Below are 20,686 nucleotides of genomic sequence, written 5' to 3'. Positions count from 1 at the left end.
GAAATATTATTGTCTATCGTTCCTCGCCAGTATGATATGATCAATTACAAATATCTATGATTCTATAAAGGACCAGAAATTCCTTGCTTACGTATCATTGGAAAATGCATTAACATAAATACGGCAGTAAGAAGAGGCAATACAAAAGTGTGTAAACTATAAAAACGAGTTAAAGTAGATTGGCCCACACTAGCACTTCCACGTAATAACTCTACCAAAGGCGATCCTATTCCAGGAATAGCTTCAGGTACGCCTGTCACAATTTTGACTGCCCAATAACCAATTTGGTCCCGAGGTAAGGAATAACCAGTTACACCAAAAGATGCGGTCAATACAGCCAAAACCACACCTGTAACCCAAGTTAATTCGCGGGGTTTTTTAAATCCACCTGTAAGGTACACACGAAATACGTGAAGAATCATCATTAGAACCATCATACTAGCCGACCATCGATGAACTGATCGGATTAACCAACCAAAGTTGGCCTCAGTCATTATGTACTAGAGCTGGTCTATATCATCTTGACTCTTCCATATTGAAATTTTAGCATGAAATGATACTTTAAGTCTTTGCCAGATTAAACGAATAAATACTTGTTTATCATCTATACTAAAGGTTTTGTAAAAAAAAAATTAATTTAAAGAATCAACTCTCTTCTGCTTGTCTTTCCAGTTTGTTAATTGTTTTTGTTCCATCCAATTTCTTTGTCATAAAACCCTTAGCTCTTGTTTCAGTACCAGAAATTGTTGAAAGAGAAAGCCCATGTCTCGCGATTGTCAAATTTACGTGGGGCATCAAGATTAGCAGCTTATTCCATGTGCACCATGGATGGAAAAAGGGTAAGATACAACCTTAAGATTTAAAAATTGCCTTCTGTTCGGTTCCCTACATCAGAATATTAAGTATCTGGATATTTGAGATTGTTCAAAGATAGTCCTGCTACTGTTGATCTATTTATATACTGAATCGTGTGATCTGCTAGATTCCTATTGATAAATTTTAGCACACCTCCATAACACAAATTACAACATTAACTAAAATGATTTGACATGGAATATAGATCATTGATAGTTAAGCTTACTCTTGTTCATTCGAAGTGGCTTGAGTTCAAATTTGTCCATTTGTCGATTCTTGTTGATGTGTCCTAGGACAAAGTTAATAATGCATACAAATCTAATTCCAACTTAATGTCTTTCATAGGCTGAATGATGTCAATTGCCATTTCAATCCTTTATTTCGAATCTCAAGGCATGCAATGTTTATCATGTTGAAAGTCCAAAATTGTAAAGGGCACACTTTTAAAGCAATATATTTTCTTGATTTTCGATTACCTGATAGATTTGCTCCTCTTGCAATTAAATATCTTATATCTTTGATTGATCTAATTGTCATAGTCATGAAGCAAGAACACACTGCTATAGTGTTATGCTTATGTTGCATACTTGCTAACTTGAGACTGATGTTCAATTATAAACACTTGAGCAATACTATTTTCACATCTGTTCAGACTCATTGTCATTCTATATGGCTACATTGTCTTATTGTGTTAATCTTTCTTGTTTTATCAAATACTTCGGCTGGTCTTGAACTATTGTTTAGATCTATGTTTTTTAAACCTCATGATTCACAGAATATGTATGTGTGTGGCTATTCCACATTTCTTATTTATAGTAAACCTTAATTTTCCAGACTCGCATTACAAAGGACGATCTGTGTGATCATGTTTGGGAGTTTCGTTTTAAGAAGGTATGCAATTCTACTCACTTCTTTGCTCCATTGATAGCTGAATTCAGCTTCAAGGACATGAGAATCTATGATTGAATAAGTAGCACACTCATTTCCATCCAATTCAGTTGTGATTTGATTAATCAATGATCTTGTAATCACCAACTACTGTTTTTCTTCTTTTCCTCAATAACCTTTATATATTGGTTCTGTAAAAGAATTAGGGATCTTACTTTTTTTTGGGTAAAGTTGATTGCCTAACCCCTTATTCAAAAATTCAAGCTATTAGAAAAGTCATCAATTTATATTTATTTATTGGACCGTTGCACTTGTCCATATGGGACCAATAAGTATGGAGGCTCTTATCTGCAATACACATGACCATCATGACTCGGAGGTACAAAGCTAACCTTTTTTTTTTAGTGTGTGCGCTTTCTACATAGGCAAGATTTGAACCTTGGACCTATTGCTATGATACTAGATTAACTAATCACTTATCCTAAATGCTCGAAAGCTCGAGGTGTTACAAAAGTGACCAATTTGTATTTATATAATTGACCATCACACTTGCCCATATGAGACTAATTAGCAATGCCTTGGTAAAGGGGATTACCTAAAGGTAGGGATGACAATAGGATGGAGCATTTAATTTCCCATCAGTACTTCATAGAGGAACCATGTGTTAGGTTGGGTGGGTTTTGAGTTGCATTCTTCTTCCCTATCCATGCCTTGTCCAACTTCTTGTGTAGATCCAGTTTGAAGCGAGAAATAAAATACATATAAGAATCTTTAAAATATAAATACATATTGTTAACTAAATTTAATTTGGGACGGGTAAGGTGGGTCAGGGCAGGGCATAAAAATTTCATCCCATACCCATTCTTTATATGTGAGTTTTATCTTACTTTACCCTATTTACATATTAGGCAAAGCAAAGCAGCCTTAGTCATAGTGGGGTGGGGTAGGCTTTCATCGGAATGAGGCAAATTGCCATCCCTTATGATATCCACCATTGTAGGTGATAGAGGCTCTTAAATGCCCAAATTTGGAAGAGTCAAGTTATGCATAGCGGAAGAAGATTATGGGATTGAGGGGCGTGAACCTATATTCATTAAGTTCAGTGGGAGCATACACGAGAGAGGGATGGGACAACCAGGATTGGTCGATCCATAAAACAGTGTAAGAGTAGTTTTAAAATGCAAACTTATAGGAAAGAGTGGTAAATTTATTGAGGGAGGATTACATACCCTACAAGTGTTTTTCTTTCTGGCCCTCTAATATGATCAAAAGTGGCTCTATACCAGAATACTGTAGGTATAATAATCTTCCCTTCCCAGGGAATCACTTTAGTATGTAATGTAGAAACTAAAGGGCAATTTGACTTCCCTTTAGGCAAGGAAGGATTCATGGGAATGACTGCAGTTGCCGTTTAGGCAAGAACAGATAGGGTTTTAGAATTTGTGCTTTTAGTCCCCTCCCACTAGCATCTGTTACGCCAAGACCCACCCTTTTTGGAGTCCATAAGAATTTTTTGCCTTGTACCCGCTCTTCTTGAGTCTACTTTTGTGAAAGCAGAATTTGGTTTAGTATTGTTCTTGGTTGTGAACTAACTACCATCCATGCTCCTGGCAATAGGAATCTGATATTTCTTCATGCTTTTGTTTCTAATGCCCTAGGAAACTTCTGTTGGATCTTTTCTAGTTCATATGCACACTTGATTCTCATCCATGACTTTGTAACAATACTTGCTTGAAGGTGTTTCTTCTTTATGCATAGGATAACCCCCAAGGGTTATGGGTTTTTTTCCTACCAGTTGGAACTCTCCTGTCACTGCCTTGATGAGGATGGTCTACATGGTGCATTACTACTTCTACAGGATTTTACCTAGAAAACAACTTAAATCTTGCTCTACCCAAACTCATTTTGGTTCACCCCAATATTACCCGCTTTTTCAACTACTGCTAAGCAATTCTTTTGATATCAAATGCAACATTTTGCACCTAACTCCCACTTGTCTGGTTTCTCTGGTGATAGCTTTAGATTTCTTGGCTAATAGATCTATTTCACCGTGCACTTCATTGCTGGCAACAAGATCTCCTGGTTTGCATATCCTTCCTTCCCCCTTCAATAGTTCCAGCATCTCCAGATTTCTTCCAATCTCAGTCGGTCCTTTCTTCTGTTCTATAGATTCACGGTTCTTTGTTTCTTTTTAAATTTGCTTAGTTCATTTCCTGCTCATATTTAATTAATTAATATTGTTTTAAATCTTCTCAAATTCCTTTCCTACTTCAGTTTCTATTTTTCCTTCTGTTTCATTTATTTCATAGGAAGCAAATTTTGCTGCTTGCTCATTCACATGTGCTGCTGTGCAATGAAGTGAATTCCAGCAAATTTGGCTTTGTTTTAGCTGCAGTATCTTCATCCAGCTTTCAGTGCTGATCTGTCTGAAGCTATACATTTTCTGTTTGTGATTCTCTTCATTTTCTGCAGTATTATGCACTTAAACAAAATTTTCATATTAGCCTCTTTGCTAGTGTGCCATCCAACATTAGAGATACCATTGATATACTAGTCTATCTTTATATGTTCGCATATCCACTTTAATATCCTCATCTCTATAATTCTTATCTTTTGCTCATGTGTTCGAGTCATAGTCCAACATTTAGCTCTATATAACATAGTAAGTCTAACCATCGTTTTGTAAACTTTCTTTTTAAATCTTAGAGATACTTTATGATCACAAAGAACACCTGACATTCTCCTCTATTTCAACCATCCCGTTTATTTTCTATGAAAGGCATTTCTCTCAATCCCTTTATCCTTTTGTAAAAAGGATCCTAAATACTAACTCTCAGTTACAGACAACTCATCATCTCTTATCTTGACAATTATTTCATTACATCTAATATTATTAAATTTAAATTTCATATATTCTATCTTTACTCTACTAAATCTAAAATCTTTCACTTTTAGCATTTCCCACCAATTTAGTATTTACTTCTTCATGTGTTTCATCTTCAAAATAATATCATTTGCAAATAATATGCACCGCGGAACCATATCTTGGATGTGTTCAGTGAGTTCGTCCATGATTAATATAAAAAGATAGAGACTTAGAGCTGATTCTTGATGTAATCTTATCTTTATATGAAACGCTTTGATTAATTCATGTGAAATCTTCACTCTTGTCATTACATTCTCATTCATATCCTTAATTAGTTCAATATACACTTATACTAACACCTCTCTTTTTTAAAATTTTTTATATAATTTTCTTTGGGACTCTATCATAAACGTTTTCTAGGTCGATGAATACTATATGTAATTCTTATTTCTATTTTTAATACTTTTCAATTAATTATTTAAGAAGATGTATAACTTCTATCATCAATCAACTTAATAGTAAATAACAATTTTAAATTACCACTAACAATTTCAAAAGGGAAGCATTGACATAACGATAAAGTTATTGTCGTTTGACCTAGAGATCATAGATTTAAATCCCGAAAATAACCTATTGCATAGCAAGGTAAAACTACATACAATAGACCCTTTTTCAGGATCCCGTATTGGTGGGAACTTTGTGTACCAGACTGTCCTTTTTACGTAATCTCACTTAGTGGAATAAGATTTGATTGTTGTTGTTGTATACTGTGTGCATATGGTGTTTAGAGGGTATGCTCAATGAGGAAGCATATACACTCTGATCAATGGAAGCTTAATGACATTGTTTTCTATTTACTACGAACTCAAGCATCAGTTACTCTAGATCGATTTATTTTCTTGCGCCAAAATGTATGATATCAAGTTTTTTTTTTCAGCATTATTTATATGAATACACTATTTTAGGTCAGAACCTAAGATTGCCTTTTTGATGACAATGTTGTCATTCCTTTTATCCTCTTTTAACATCTTTGTCATGTAGGCTGCTCCTGAATATTGGCGGGATCTTGATCCATCATGGAAATGTTCTGGTCCTCCAATGCGCCGATACTTCAACCCAGATGGATCCCATACTGCAGACTTTGGCGACAAAGTTTGGGGCGGTCACGAGTGCAACTACTCGATCATTACCAGCTATGTAGGCAAGGGGCAGATCAGGGACCACTATGTGAGGATCAACCGATGGCCTCAACTGACTGTGTCAAGGAAAAACGATTGGAGTTGGGAGATGCAGAACCATCTTTACTGTTACACTAGCGTTCCTGACGCAGAGAAGGAGGGTGGCACAGGTCCCCTTTTTCCGGCATGGTAGGCTGTCCAGTTGACGAACTGCCCAACAGGCTGCTGCTTGTGTTTGTACATCTATATAAAGTGTAATAATCTGGCTTGTTATGTATGATAGATGGTGGTGTGCTCTAGTGTATCTTGAAAGAATGACCTGTTTCACCAGGACTAAGAGGGATCCAGCCTTAAGTGCTGTGCTCAGTTTATCGCTCGCGAATCGGGTTGCTCTGTCTCGTCGTTATTGTGAAAAACAATCGACTGACTCTGTGACGGAGTAAAATGTCTCTTGTGTGTGTGTGTGTATGTTGAAATAATAATAGTAGAGTTGCTAGATGAATATGTTGCCTGTTTAAAAGGTCTTGTTAGATGTTATGAACATGAATGAAGAGAAAAGGCTGAGGTTTTACTAACATGTTATATTTCTGAATGAGCAACAAGATGCTATTGGAAATGTGCAAAGAAGAAAAAACAAGTTTAGTTTGTTTGTTAGGGTTCATCTTTCTTTTATTCACACCTTAAAGTTATGGTTTAGTCCTTTGATTATTGTTGCCTCCTTGATTTTCTTATGACTTATACAGACTCCATCATGCACAAGGATTTACAATTAGGATTGGTTCATGAGAGTACCTAATTTGTTCTATTTTTTAAGAGTGGAATATAAATGAGTTGGAAAAATAAATTTTAAATATTTAGAGTTGTTAGTTCTTATTGTTCTGGATTTTGCAAAACTCCATAGACAAACATGTATACGACAAATGAAATTCCCCACTCAGATTAAGACGTAACTTTTGTCAAAAGTTCATTGTGATCTTTTTGTGAAGCAGGGCAATGGATCTTTTTTTGTGATAAACAGATCTATTTTGTAAGTTTGTTAGCCAATGATTCGTTAATGAATGATTAGCATTTCATTAGACATGCACATTTTGATTTTTCAATGGATTTTCATGATTTTAGTAATGGAAATTGTTTGATGAATTGAGTAATAGAACTTGATTGTTTTCTGTTCAAGAATTTTATTTAGACGGTTCATGTCATCGAGTAGTGGGGCAAAAGCTTGACAGAGCAATGTCACGTGGAGGTAGAAGGCCTAGGGTCGTCAATTTTTTTCAGAGAAGATGCAATGGCAATATCTCAATAATAAGCATCGGCTAACTCTACATCAACAACCGTGATAAGACACAAGATGCAAGTGTTATCTGGAATGATTGAGAGTAAAGCGCCCATAGGTGACTGTCTTTAGATGTATTATCACATTCTCAAGGATTTAGGACATTTTTTTATAGGTCTATGAAAATTTTAAGCTCAAAATCCTAATTCCGAGTAGTCATTGATTAAATACTTCTCGAGCAAAATTTACGGATCGCTATCGCACATCATTATTTAGTTATTAATATTTCTTTTAAACACTAATTTTCCTCCATATGAGGGTAGCATCCACGTAGATCAACTAAAGTTTTATTATCATACATGGTGGCCATCTTAGAATTATGTATTATATTTTTATTTGGCCAGACGATGGGATGCAAGTGTGCTTAGGCCACGAAGACAAAAAATAATAGATTAATTAATTCATTATTTTTATTGTTATTTTGTTGAGTCTTATCATAAAACCCTAGAATTATATTGTAAATCTCTAGAGCCATCTTCTATAATCTGTAAGGCTTTTCCACCACCGAAATTTTGAGAAGGACAAGTTATATCACCAATATCTCAGTATGGTAAGTGCTTGTTTCTTTTTATATGTTTTATGCTACTAATTTGTTGGGATAAGAGAAAATTTTATTTTTTATTTATAAATATAGTCGTCAATTTAGATTGAACCCGTCCTGTCAAGTAATTTAAGTAGATTAAATTAAAATTTTATCAACCAAGTTCAGATGAATTGATCCACCTAAACCCGCGACCCATGTAGATTGATCCGCAGTGGGCTTAAATTGACCAGCAAATTGAAAATTTTTAAATATTTTTAATATTTTTTATTATTTAACAGGCTCGTGAGCTGACTTACCTAATCTGCAAACCATCTTGAATTGGATTGAAAATTTTTCAACCTGTCAAATTAGTGAGTCGGCCCAATCCGCCCCGCCATACGATAAATTTTTAATGAGTTAACCAATCTCGCCATGCATTAGCCCGTTTGACCACTCTATTTATAAACATGCTATTCGCTTAGTGGTGAGTTTCAGTTTCAATTTAAAATTAAATCAAAATAATTTCGATTCATTCAAAAAAATTCAATTTATTCAATTTTAATCAAATACTCTACTAACGCTCATGTTTTAGCTCACTATCACCACGATCCAACAACTAATATTAGTGTCGGACCGCCTAAAAGGACTGATCACCAACTGAATAATCAATTTTAAAGTGAAAGAATCCAAAACTACTTGAGGCTGAATTTTTTTTTTCTTCCAAATACTCCTAGGAATACATAGGTCCAAATTTGGAGAGGTTGTATCAATACTCATTAATGATTGAACAATATTTAGATTCAAGGAATTTGAGTGTGACTAAACTTAGGAGACTCAGAAAAATACAAATATCCTAGTTTATGTGAATCTAATAAACTTAAATCCATCAATGACTTTTGATTAAAAATCATTAATGACTAACAACAGTGTTCAAATTAAGGAAATTTGAACATGGACAAAAGTCTTGATTTGGAGAGATTCTTATGTTTGCAAGTCACATGAGTCCAAGTTCAGACTCAAAAGAAACTTGGGAATACATATACTAGTTGAACTCAAATATCAATATTTTGATACTATTTGACTCAATTCAATTCAACTGCACCCCTAAATAATACTTCATGCATGGTCTATAAGGAAGTTTATCTGATAATAAGCCAATTCTGCTACTGACTGTATCATCCTGAGCTTCAAAGTTTAATCTCTAGTACATGGAAAAGGGGAAGAGATATGATGAACTAGATGAAAGCAAGCATGGAAATGCAAACCACAGTGCTGGAGATGAAAGTACAAAGTATTTACTTAGGATAGCCCAGGTAAAAGCATAAGATTCTTAAAGTTTGTGCAGTAATCAGAATCAAATGTACATGAACTCACTGTATTTTCTAAAAGTGTTCTAGGAACTGGAGAGGTAACAGATGTGGATTATGGCAAGATAACCCACCCACAATCTCTAATGGTATTCATTCGTGCCATTATAATTCCAAATAGAAACTTCCTAGAACTAGAAAATCAGGACTGATCAAAGGTAATGCAAGTTTAAGAATAAGTGAAGAATTTCCACACATCTTACAATATGCAGATGATGCACTAGTATTTGGAAAGGCAAACTGACAGCAACTACTATATGTGAAAATTGTGTCGCTTGAGAATCAGTTTCAGTAAGTTTACTCGACACTATTAGGTGGAAGAGCAGAAAATGAGGTTCATGCTGCTTAATTTGTCTGTAAACATCAAGTGTCACCTAAGTAAAGTTGCCTGAAAAAGGAATAATTGCTACAAGATTGGAGACCTGACAGAGGGATATTCTTCTTATTGATATTGATTGAATTTTCATTAGGAGCTCAAGAGAAGCTCTAAATAAATTTGAAGGTGTTGATTACTTTGTTTCAAGGATATCTCTGGAAAGTATGAGCAGGGGCTCAGTTTGATGGCAACATGGTTGATAGATGGTTCTAACTGTAAATGCAGTATTCAGGAAACTACACAGGGCAAAGGGCCTAGGGAGGAATGAGAATGGTCAGGACTGTCATAGACCAACTAAAACAACATTAAAAAAAGGCAAATTTTGTCATTGTACATCTGTTATTTAGAAGTTAATAGGAGCCAGGTTAAGCTTATACCATCTCTAGCTTTTTCTAGAAAAAGAACGAAACAAACAGCAACAAAGAATCAATTTTAACTGACCTTGTTAAGGGACAAAAGGATCCTTATCAAAGCATGTTCAGTCAAAGAATAAGAAACTCAACAAAAACAATAATTAGAAAGGGCTGACTTAAACGAACCAACGATAACGCATATGCTCACCTGCTTGTCAATCTCTAGACTTGATAAATAACAATCTCATCCATACTAGACAGAGTTCTAAAAAGTGGCCAAGCAGCTGCATATACAGTTACCTAGACATTTCGACAAATGATCACAACACATGAAACATGTGAACCCTCTATACCCTCTAATTAAAAATGGATTATTCACTAATCCAGAATTTAATAAGGACTTCTGTTATGGATTTTCTCCATTAAAAATGTAATTTTTGTAATTATAAATCATTAATATAAGATTTTATATTGTAAATATTGCTTTAAATATTTATTTTACAAGTGAATTGAGAGCAAGATGAACACAACAATGCTCGCTCAAGCAATATCTTATTATGACAAATTAAAAGTCAAGGAGAACTTCATCAATTGGACGATTACAAATCAATTCTATTTCAAATATCATGCAAATATATTTAAAACCCATCAAATTTTCTACTCAAATAATTGGGATCTGGTGTTTTTTTAATGTGGCAGTGATCTGAACTAAATGTTACCATTAGTAGATGACATAATTTTTTTGGCCAAAATTACTAACGTCGGATATTGAAATCTGAGATGCTTAAAAACCACCACAAATGCACGAAGACAATTAGATTATGACCTCAAACAATATTTGGAATAAGAAAGTACAGCATAATATCAAAGATACCAACGTTCCTAAATCAAAATACCAGATTTCAAATGCAAAAGACAAGCAAACACATAAAAGTGCAATTGGTCCAGTAAAGAGGCTACCATCTTAGTTCCGGCGGCCACCGTATCCACCGGGGCGGGACGAGTACGCTGGGGCGGCCGGAGCTTCAGTTTGCTTCTCGACACCGGGTAGGTCAGCCATGCCGAGCGAGGTAAGCATGTCGATCGTCTCCTTGTCGACCACGATCTGGTCGACCTTGATGGCGGACTCGTCGGGGACGAAGTCCATGCGGCGCTCGCGCTCCTCCTCCTGGAGCTTGAGGGAGATGCCGCGGACGGGGCCGCGCTGGATGCGGCGCATAAGGTGGGTAGAGAACCCAGCGATCTTGTTGCGAAGACGCTTGGAAGGGATGATGGCAACCTCTTCCAGGATCTTCTTGTTGGTGTGGAAATCGAGAGTCATCCGCGAGTAGTACCGCTCAATTACTTGGCGGGACGATTTCTTCACCGTCTTCGTTCGAACGCGGCCCATGTCGTCGCCGGCTCTCCTCTCTCTCTCTCTCTCTCTCTCTCTCTCTCTCTCTCTCTCTTCCAAGTAGCGCCGGCGCTATCCCTTTGGATCGGCGGAGGAAGGCGATTATATATATGGGCGGCGGCGGAATACGCTAGGGTTTAGAGCCTCATCTTTGCTTCACGATTCGGGAAACATTTGATCCAACGGATAAGAAAATTCTACAGATTGTTTCTACTTTCTATTTTGGAAAAGCACAATTTTATTTTTGAGAAAAGATCAAAAGGGCAATTTTTTACCGAACAGTCGAGGCCTCACTTTAATTTATTTATCAAAATGGCATCCTACCTCAAACGGATCTATCCATAATGAAGCGGATCGATCCGTTAAAATTTTATCATATAATGGAGTAGGATGGATCAACCTAATATTTTGATGGATTAAAAAATCTTCAATTCAATCCAATCTAAAGGCATTACAAATTAGGCAGGACAAATTCAAGAGTCGATAAAATAAATAAATAAATATATAATATTAATATTAAAAAATATTATTGCAGATTAGATGGATCAAGATCATAAATCTATTGAATTTTTTATTTTAATTTTAAATTTTAAAAGATATTTTGTTTCTCAGCCTGAGGTCCATCAAAGCCCACAAGCTCATTAAATTTTTCACTTTAATTTTAAATTTTTTTAAAAAAAATCTTTTCTTAATCCGCGATCAACCTAAGCTCACCACAGACCGATCCACATGGATCTCGGGCATTTTACGATGAGTCGACTTGCCTAGACCCATCGTAAAATTGATTGATAAAACTTCAATCCAACCCGCTTAAATCATTTGACGGGATGGACCAACCCAGCAAGCCTAATCCGACTTGATAGCTTTAATCTCATCATTAATCTCATCATGTACAATTACTCAACTATCCTCCATTATACTATTTCTCATTATTATCTCTCCTCTATGTTTTCCGTCTAAATATTGAACAGGGAGCGTGTTATAGCAGCTACGAAATTATAACTACTACGATTTCGTATCTGGTATATATTTTAGCAGCTATGAACCCATAGCTGCTATAGTTCCGTAGCTGCTATATATTTGTAGCAGCTACGAACTCATAACTATTACAACCATAAATGTTAGGTAAGTTTTGAGAGATCATAACTTTTATCTCGGGTTGAACTATGGGATGCATAATATATCAAATCAAAACTTATTCAGAGATATACATTTGTTATCAAATGTAACTTATAATTAGCTAGTTTTAGACCTAAAAAATATCGTTTAAAGGTTTTTTGGAGGCTCCAAAGAATTTTAATCTTTTTGTTTAAGATTATTTTTCATATGGTAGCATTTACAGTTTCATAATTGCTACAATTATTATAGTTATAGCAGCTACAAAATCTTAACTACTACGACTATAAATTATAACTATTGTAGTTGTTGCAACTATGAAATTGTAGTTGTTACAACTATGTGACAGTTTAGTTGTAGCTGCTACAAAATCGTAGATACTGCAACTGTATAATAGCTATAGTTTTCTAACTGCTACAATGCACCCGATCGATTTAAGATTTAGACAAGATAATACTGAGAACAGTATTAGAGAATAAGTATGTTATTTTACAGATGAGATGTCCTTTTATAAAAACATTCAAAGTAGGACATCTTTTTGATGTTCTATAAAAAAAAAAAGGAATACCTTTTGATCTTTGCCCTTATGTTTTTCTCCCAAGTCAAGTATTATTTCACATTTTATGTGATTTTTTTTTCAGAGTATTAAGATATTTTAATTTATAAATCATAATAGAAAATGAAAAATTATTTTATTGTGTGAAACAAAAACAATCCTATTTCAGTATTTACCAAATTTACTATGTGAAATTAGATAGATTCTTTAAATCATATAAAGAGAAAATTATGAACATCACTAAGTTCTTGGGTTCCAACAAAGCACTAATAGAGTTTATTTTCATAAAAATTAATTTTCATGAGGTCAGATCAATAAATAATTTCTCGATTTACTCTATTGCCCGATGAACAATTTCCATGGGGGATTAGATCGATGACCTCTAGAATTGATCGAATTGTAAAAATTGTATACCTAAATTACTAAAACAAAAACAAAATGCTCTCTCTTTCTTTGCTAAACAAAATGACCCTGGGAAACAAACAAATTTTAACAAAAGGTGCTCTCCCTTTGCTAAAGATAAATCAAAATGACCCTACAAACGCCCAAACACTTTTCTTTTATATCCCATAGATGGCACAAGACTCCCACACTATCTATAATTGTTTGCTTCACTGTACTCTACTTCAGGTAGACCACAACCATCTTCCTCTTCTTCTTCCTCCTCTGGTTCTCTTCCCCTCCTCCTCATTCATTTGTGCCTTTTCGCCCCTCATTCAAGCGAGATGAAGGTGAGACCCATGCGTGTTCTTGTTTCATTATGGTTATAGATTTTGTTTGCGATATATAAAGATCTCTCTTCTTCATTTGCAGAAGATTGTGTTAAATCTGGACATAAACGGCGGGAAGGAGAAGCAGAAGGCCATGAAGGTCGTCTCCTCCCTTCCAGGCAAATCTCCCTCATCTCCCTTTTCCTCCCCTTCCAAAAGCTTCAGTACTAATTGCTGCACCTGCATGTTTTCCTCCTGCAGGAATCGATTCGATAGGAATCGATATCAAAGAAAAGAAAATGACAGTGGTCGGGTCGGTGGATGCCGTTGGCCTCGCGATGAAGCTGAGAAGATCTTGGCACAGTACCGACATCCTCTCGATCACCCCCGCAAAGGAGGAGGAGGAGAAGAAGAAGGAAGAGGAAGCAATCAAGGAAGAAGCAAAACAAGAAAAGCAAGAGGAGTCCAAGAAAGAAGAAGAAGAAGAGGCGATCGACAAAGAGATGCCTGACAATCAGCAAATGGCAGAAGAGATTGTGAATCCATACAAAATCTACTACAATCCTTACAATGCCACACAGTATTATTACTATGTGGCCAGTGCTCAAGACAATCCAAATTCTTGCACCATCTTGTGATCATTATATTAGTGCATCTGGTGATTTCAGAGGTGCTAAACTTTGTCTTTGGGTATAATAATTAGGGTTTTTGGAGGCAGGAAAGTTCAATGTGGGGGAGAGTTAGGGACTGTTCATTCTTTTTTCAAGGCTGGAAAGTGTTGGTGCATGCTTGGTTTTGGCCTTTGGGGTGTAGTAGCTGCTACTTGTTTGGAGCTTTGCTCATGGAATCTCTTTCTATGTGAAGAACTGCTCGCTCTTTAGTAAAATTTTACTCCGGTGGTTGCTGTCTTTAATTTCTTGCATCTGTGAGAATTTAGAGTGAAAATTGTTGAGTACGTATCCGGTCATCCTTGTCCTACTTAAGCTTATAATCCATTGCACGTACAATAGCATGTCGAGAAACTTGCATCAGTGAACACAATATAGACCTAACATGATGTTGGACAATCTTTACCGGAGAGATTAATTCTTTGCTGAATTAAAATTACAAGACAATTCAACTTATCTTGTAGAGATGGTTTGAACTGATAATTTCAAGCTGTCAGTAGGGACTGGTGTTTTCTCGATCACCGGTGCTGAGTCAACTGAATGACCGAGTCGCCGATTGCCGAGAGGGCAAATGGTCGAGTCGCCAACTGCTGAGACACCGAGTGCCGAGTCATCGAGTGTCAAGTCACTTAGAGGCCCGAGTGGCCGAGTGCCGAGACATCAAGTGTGACGCTAAGTGGCCGAGTGCCGAGACACTGAGTGGCCGAGTGCCGAGACGTCGAGTGGATGATGTCGAGGCTTGCGTTCAACGCAGTTTTCTTAAGACAGATTCGTCCACTCCGGTGATGCTTAGAGGTCACAATGGACGTCTGTTTTCCAGGATACAATAACAAAATCGCGTTGACCATCAAACACAGGCAGATCGCGGTGAACTGAAATAGTATCGGAACGCTATCACAAGATTCTGTCAAGCCGATAGAAAAACTTAACAGAGAGAAAGAAAGATGGGGCTGTAGGTGGATTGGCTTACTCAAGACTTGGAGTCTTATATAGAGTTCTCATCTATACGTTGAAGTTGCATTCATGCCATTAAATTGCATCCATGCATGCATTTAATTGCATCCATACGTTCATGCATCACTAAATTGCATTTATGCATGCATTAGTTGCATCCTTGAGTAAAAAAAAAAATATTTTCAAGTGGCAAAATGTTGGTTCATTCGCTTAGATAAATTTTGACCTGACCAGTCTGGTATTCGACTTGCGCAGGTCGCGCTCGCACACAAGTCACTCTTGGTTCAGTACAATCCGAGTCCTGGATTTGCATCCCCCGCGCACCAATATGTAAGAGAGAGCATCTCCTCATGCATTTGTTCACAATATTAATGCTTGTAACACAATATAAACCAATAACTATGCCTTGAAATTTCCAATGTGAGACTATATTCTCATTCACAAAGAAATTTCCTCCTTCTATCACCTTTTATTTCCATTCAAATTTCTAACACATGATTGCATCTACAATCTCTCCAATGCCACTTTGTCGAACTTGGCCATTTCGAGGTGCTCATTTAATTTGAAGAAAACTTTGATGTTGGATTTTGTTTCTCCATTAGGTGGATTTATATGTTCATGTCGTAACATACATATTTGTTATAAGGAATTAACTCAATAAAGTTTGATTATGGGTTAATATTAAATGTGGAAATTATGTATGTAGAAACTCGTTGACCCGCTTTCTATTATTATTGATGGGTTGATAACTAATTCGGATTCTAAATATATATAAAGGGCTATGATCCCTTTAAGGTTACGACAATTTTAAATCTTTTTTTCATTTCATTTGGAAAAAGAGATACGACAACCCTCACTTTAACTGCTACGAAAGATCAAGCTCATATTTGTTTACTTCTTGATCATCAAGTTAGAAATTTCACTTAAATTTGACATTAAAAAAAATTAGAGCATTTTTGACATTTTAAAACACCTAACGTATTTTTAATGCTCAACGGGTGTGACGCAGTGGTAAAACACTTGTCTAGTCCATTTAACCCAATTAGTTTGATTGTTGCTTAGGGTTGTAAGTCATAAGTTCGTGAGCAAGTTTGATGTTTGAATTGGTAAAAGCTTATTTATGTTTATTTAATATACACTAGGTAATTAAATGAACAAGTTTGAATAATTATGAAACTTAAATGAACAAACTCAATGTATATGTATTCAACTTGTTAAGGTTAATGAATAGAGATGGTAAATTATTTATTAACAATGTTCATAAATAATATCCATGAATAAAGTTTGTGAATCATATTTATCAATAAAATTTTCATCAAACTTATAAATAAATAAAAAAAGTTTTCAAAATAAATAAGTAAGTTCAAATATAAACATTTCAAGTCCTCTGGAGCATAGTGCAAATGACGAGGTATGAGTGATATAGGAGCATCTAAGGCCAATTCATAATAAAAGTATTTGTCCAGCATAATTGATTCTCAAAAATTTGAATATGAGTGTTGAGTCATTTTGCGCTTCTCAAATTTACTCTGATACTCTATGGAAACTTCTATAAAGCTAAACCAATTACTTCTAAAATTAATCGATTCGAAAAGTTAAATATCTAAATTATATATATATATATATAATAATTAAATAAATTTGAATTAAGAATTTGATAGCACCTAAAGGAAACAAACTCAACTTCAAAAAAAACAAAATACAATTATTTCAATAGCTTTAATACTTGATTTAGCTAATTTATCTTGTCAAACAAAATTGAATCGGAGCAGAGTTGTAGAAGATCTTAGATAAGGATTCAAATTTAGATGAAATTGAATAATATCGTTCTTTATTGTAATCAATTATAATTTTTCAATTGGGTCTAATTATGTGGGACCGTTGGAGATTGCTGAAGAAAATTGAACAGTATAAAATATACTTCTGCTTGGCTCATTAATTTAATAATATTTTAAAAAATAAAATAAAAAAAAGTGATTTCTCTCCGCTATCCTGACAGTGAATTAAAATTAGGGTTCCTGAGCCCAAGTTGAAGCCTTTGCGCTTCCCCGTTTCTTCCGTTCCGCTTCTTCAGTCCTCGCATTGCATCTTTTCCTGTTTGTCTCGGACCAATCCAGCCATGTCTGTGCTTCTCTGTGTGATCTCGAGCTTCGGTTGATCCATTCGAGGAGCCATGACGTACCAGGCTCACAATGCCGACAGCGACCTGATCCTCGACGCGAAGCTGGGGGGTGGCCGGGCGAATGGCGATTATGTGAGGCTGGGTGGTGGAGAGCCCGTCCGGTTTGTGGCGGAGCTTCCCGATTGCGGTCCTAGGATATGGAGTTCGCTTGGGCGGTGGGCGAAGGTGGCTCTCCTTTGCATTTGCTTGTTAGCTGCGGCTGTGCCGCTCGTCGTCTTCGCCGGCCCTTGGATTCTCAAAAAGGTCTCACCTTTCGTCTAATGCTACTGTTTGTTTGGATACATCAATGTCGAATTTCTTTGTTTCTTTTGTTGTCTGCATGGATCAGTCGTTGGAAGACGATCTGGTCGATTACTCTTCGAACGCACAATCCTCCATTGTGTTAGGGTTTCGCTGAGGGAAAATTTTTGGTGTCATATAATTAGTTTCTGAAGATTATTGGTAGCCTGGTGCAACTTCGTGGAATTTAAAGTCATAATTGCTTTTCTTGCATCCAAGATTTTGTCCCATTTGGTTTAGGGTTATGAAAGATTGTTTCCATGTTGGTTGGAAAGATCAGGATTCATGTTATTAATGTTCATGTGTCTTACTACCATAGGAAATCATCTTTAGGGGAGCCAAAAGAGAAGAGATATTGCTTGAAGACATTCTATGATGTTGATTGACAATGATAATAGAATGTTGACAATTAACAATTTGCATTGTACGACCGTTGACTTCATTTGATCATGATATTCAAATGTTGAATGCTTGTCGTATGATCTCAACAACAAACAGAAAACCATTTGGCCAACTACTTGATTCATGGATTTATTCCACCTCAAAACACTGCATCATGCCATATAAATACCACTAGTTCTTTTCTATGTTCCAAGTGCTGGTCATGGAATCACAAGAGTAATTGTGATCAAATTGAATATTATCTTTCTTATAAATTAAATTTAGTTGGATTCAATGAGCCACAATCCTTCTTTTTCTCATACCATTCACATTGCAAATCGGAATGTATCTCAAAACTCCATGATTTTATTGCATTAAAAATACAAGTCATCCAAACATTTTGATGTAATAGAGCATTCTTTTTAAATTTAACTGCTAGGAGTTTAATGTCTCTAAATACGGATGTAGCTACAGTTTAAATGTACAATTGTTGGCAAATCATTTTACCAAATCTTAAAACTAGACAGAAAATTCTGTCTAGTTTTGAAGATTATCTTTCAAGTGAGAAAATTCTATCTATTCCTTGCTTGCACTGATATATTTTATCCTTCTGGCAGGTGGTTATACCTGTTTTGGACTGGGAAATGGCATCCTTTAGCAGACTAACACTTGCTCTATTACTTTTTGCTTCAATCGCATTGTTTCCAACTCTTCTTTTACCTTCATCACCCTCTATGTGGTTAGCAGGGACGACCTTCGGTTATGGTTATGGTTTTCTGCTGATTATGGCTGGGATGATAATAGGCATGTCATTGCCTTTTATTGTTGGTTCATTATTCCATCGCAAAATACACGTTAGTCTCTGCTTCTGATATACTTGAGTATCACTTATTAATTCTTAAGATACTTGCGTAACTTCGGTCTTACTTCTTAGAAATGGTTAGAGAAATGGCCCAAGAAAGCATCTTTTGTTAGATTAGCTGGTGAAGGAGATTGGTTTCACCAGTTCCGATCTGTTATCTTGATCAGGGTCTCTCCGTTTCCATATATAATTTTCAATTATGCTGCAGTTGCTACCGATGTTAAATATGGTCCATATATCTCAGGTTCAATAGTAGGAACCATCCATGAGATCTTTATTGCAATTTACAGGTTAGTAAATCTCCTCGTGGATTTTTATTTGTGCTGTTGTCATCTTCTCCTTTGCAGTATGTGTCAGGGTCATACAGATGCACAGTCAACATGTTTAGATTTCATGATCGACTTGTATGTTTAGACTAGCACATTGTTATTTACACCTAGTCATTATCCTTACACGACCTTAGTTTCGATTCCTTGAAGAAGTAAACTGAATGCTGTTGCCCACATCTCCAAATGACACTGGTTTAATGGTTTCAAAACTATCCTTTAGTGCGTGAATTTTGCATTTGTGACTATGTAGTGAACCAAAAGGTTGTCTGCGACCAGACGACTTACATGAGATTTAGGCACTTGTTTTCCTGTTTTCATGTGTTTCATTATTATTCTTGTTTTTTATTTATTATTTTTACTTTCCAAATTTAATATGGTAAATGTGCTTCTACGAGTCAAATTCAATTATGCTCTGTAATGTGACAGATGCTTTTGCAGAAATTTGTTCCTCTTCGAAAACTAACATTGCTTCATTCTCCTTACAACTTGTTTACATGAGCAGTGGGAGGCTATTTCAAAGCTTAGCAGATGCAACTGATGATGGTGGTTTCCTTTCTTTGGAACAGATTATCTACAATATAGTCGGCTTCTCCATTACTGCCGCGGCCACTGCAGCTATTACCATCTACGCTAAAGCAAACTCTTCAAACTCTTCAAGTGGAGGATGAGCTTAGCTAGGACAGAACAGTCTGAGCTACATGTATTTATGACCATTTGTGAGTTCTGAAATACAGGTTTCCTGGTATAGTTCAAACTGCATTTTCGAGCTATTCCTTACTAAGCGGATCATTAACAAGATTTATGCTCGACTACAGGAAGATACATACAGAGTTGCAAGTTCTTGGTAGCGCATTTTCTCAATCACATTCTTTTGTAAATGTCATAAGCTTTTGTTGTATCTACGATCACTAAGGACTAATTGTTTGTAGGAGCAAGTTCTTTTAGGATTTTTGTTGTTTCAATTCAAGTCACAAACTGTGTTTATGTTTGCCTTAGATTTGATTTTCGATAGTATTATTTAGTGAGTGAACTGCTGTGCAAAGTCAATATTGAAATGAGACTGTTTTTATTTATTTCTTTTCCTTTGTAATTCTTTCTTATTTTAACCTTAAACTGGAAGTCTTGTAAGAGCCTTGCCCTTAAGATCCTCTTAATGACTATTAAGTGATGATCCTCTTAGTGACTATTAAGTGGGACACTTTAGGACATGATGATGCAAAATGTTCAATTTGCTTACATGACTCATGTCGAACTAAGAAGTTATCGAACTAAGCATTTTAAGTTTGAAAACATGATTACGATACGAACAAGTGTTCAAAATTGGGGATTGTTTGACATAAACCTTGGTTATAAAGTCAATCGAATAAGTAAATTTTACATTGAATGGACTAGATACGCGCCATGAGGGCTTAAGTATCATCGTAATAAAACCGATTGAAACCTTAAGCTACTAATTTGACCTTGTTTTAAATCACAATCTTCTCCTTTCACTAAGTTTGTTCAAACGACTCAATATC

At 35.8% G+C, this 20,686-nt stretch overlaps 3 protein-coding genes and 1 pseudogene across 3 annotated transcripts; 3 read left to right on the top strand and 1 right to left on the bottom strand.

Moving 5' to 3' along the window:
• Positions 1–738: 738 nt before the first annotated feature.
• On the top strand, positions 739–6,362 carry LOC141821134 (uncharacterized). The gene is made up of 3 exons (XM_074708512.1): positions 739–839; positions 1,690–1,746; positions 5,651–6,362. Exons 1-3 carry the CDS (start codon positions 816–818, stop codon positions 5,978–5,980), a joined length of 411 nt encoding a protein of 136 aa, XP_074564613.1. The 5' UTR covers positions 739–815; the 3' UTR covers positions 5,981–6,362.
• A 4,196-nt stretch (positions 6,363–10,558) lies between these two features.
• LOC141821430 (small ribosomal subunit protein eS17-like) lies at positions 10,559–11,197 on the bottom strand. The gene has a single exon (XM_074708864.1). The coding sequence runs from the start codon at positions 11,127–11,129 to the stop codon at positions 10,704–10,706; it is 426 nt and encodes a 141-aa protein (XP_074564965.1). The 5' UTR covers positions 11,130–11,197; the 3' UTR covers positions 10,559–10,703.
• Positions 11,198–13,529: 2,332 nt separating this feature from the next.
• Positions 13,530–14,282, top strand: LOC141818549 (uncharacterized). The gene is made up of 3 exons (XM_074706031.1): positions 13,530–13,535; positions 13,597–13,693; positions 13,776–14,282. The coding sequence occupies exons 1-3, from the start codon at positions 13,530–13,532 to the stop codon at positions 14,150–14,152; spliced, it is 480 nt and encodes a 159-aa protein (XP_074562132.1). The 3' UTR covers positions 14,153–14,282.
• Positions 14,283–17,170: 2,888 nt separating this feature from the next.
• Positions 17,171–20,076, top strand: LOC141822280 (uncharacterized; annotated as a pseudogene).
• Positions 20,077–20,686: the final 610 nt, after the last annotated feature.

Source organism: Curcuma longa, chromosome 2 (assembly GCF_044706935.1).
Source record: "Curcuma longa cultivar G26 ecotype Majalengka, Jawa Barat chromosome 2, ITB_CL_G26_1.1, whole genome shotgun sequence".
Lineage (NCBI taxonomy): Eukaryota > Viridiplantae > Streptophyta > Magnoliopsida > Zingiberales > Zingiberaceae > Curcuma > Curcuma longa.
The sequence above is the reverse complement of the archived record's forward strand: the minus strand, read 5'-3'. Positions and strand labels throughout refer to the sequence as shown.

Excerpts from the sequence above, each read along its gene's own strand:
- LOC141818549 (XM_074706031.1), top strand. Across the intron at positions 13,694-13,775 it reads GGTCGTCTCCTCCCTTCCAG|GAATCGATTCGATAGGAATC; the intron begins GCAAATCTCCCT and ends TTCCTCCTGCAG.
- LOC141821430 (XM_074708864.1), bottom strand. The coding sequence starts at position 11,129 with ATGGGCCGCGTTCGAACGAAGACGGTGAAGAAATCGTCCCGCCAAGTA.
- LOC141821134 (XM_074708512.1), top strand. The coding sequence starts at position 816 with ATGTGCACCATGGATGGAAAAAGG. Across the intron at positions 840-1,689 it reads GCACCATGGATGGAAAAAGG|ACTCGCATTACAAAGGACGA; the intron begins GTAAGATACAAC and ends TTAATTTTCCAG. Across the intron at positions 1,747-5,650 it reads GGGAGTTTCGTTTTAAGAAG|GCTGCTCCTGAATATTGGCG; the intron begins GTATGCAATTCT and ends TTTGTCATGTAG.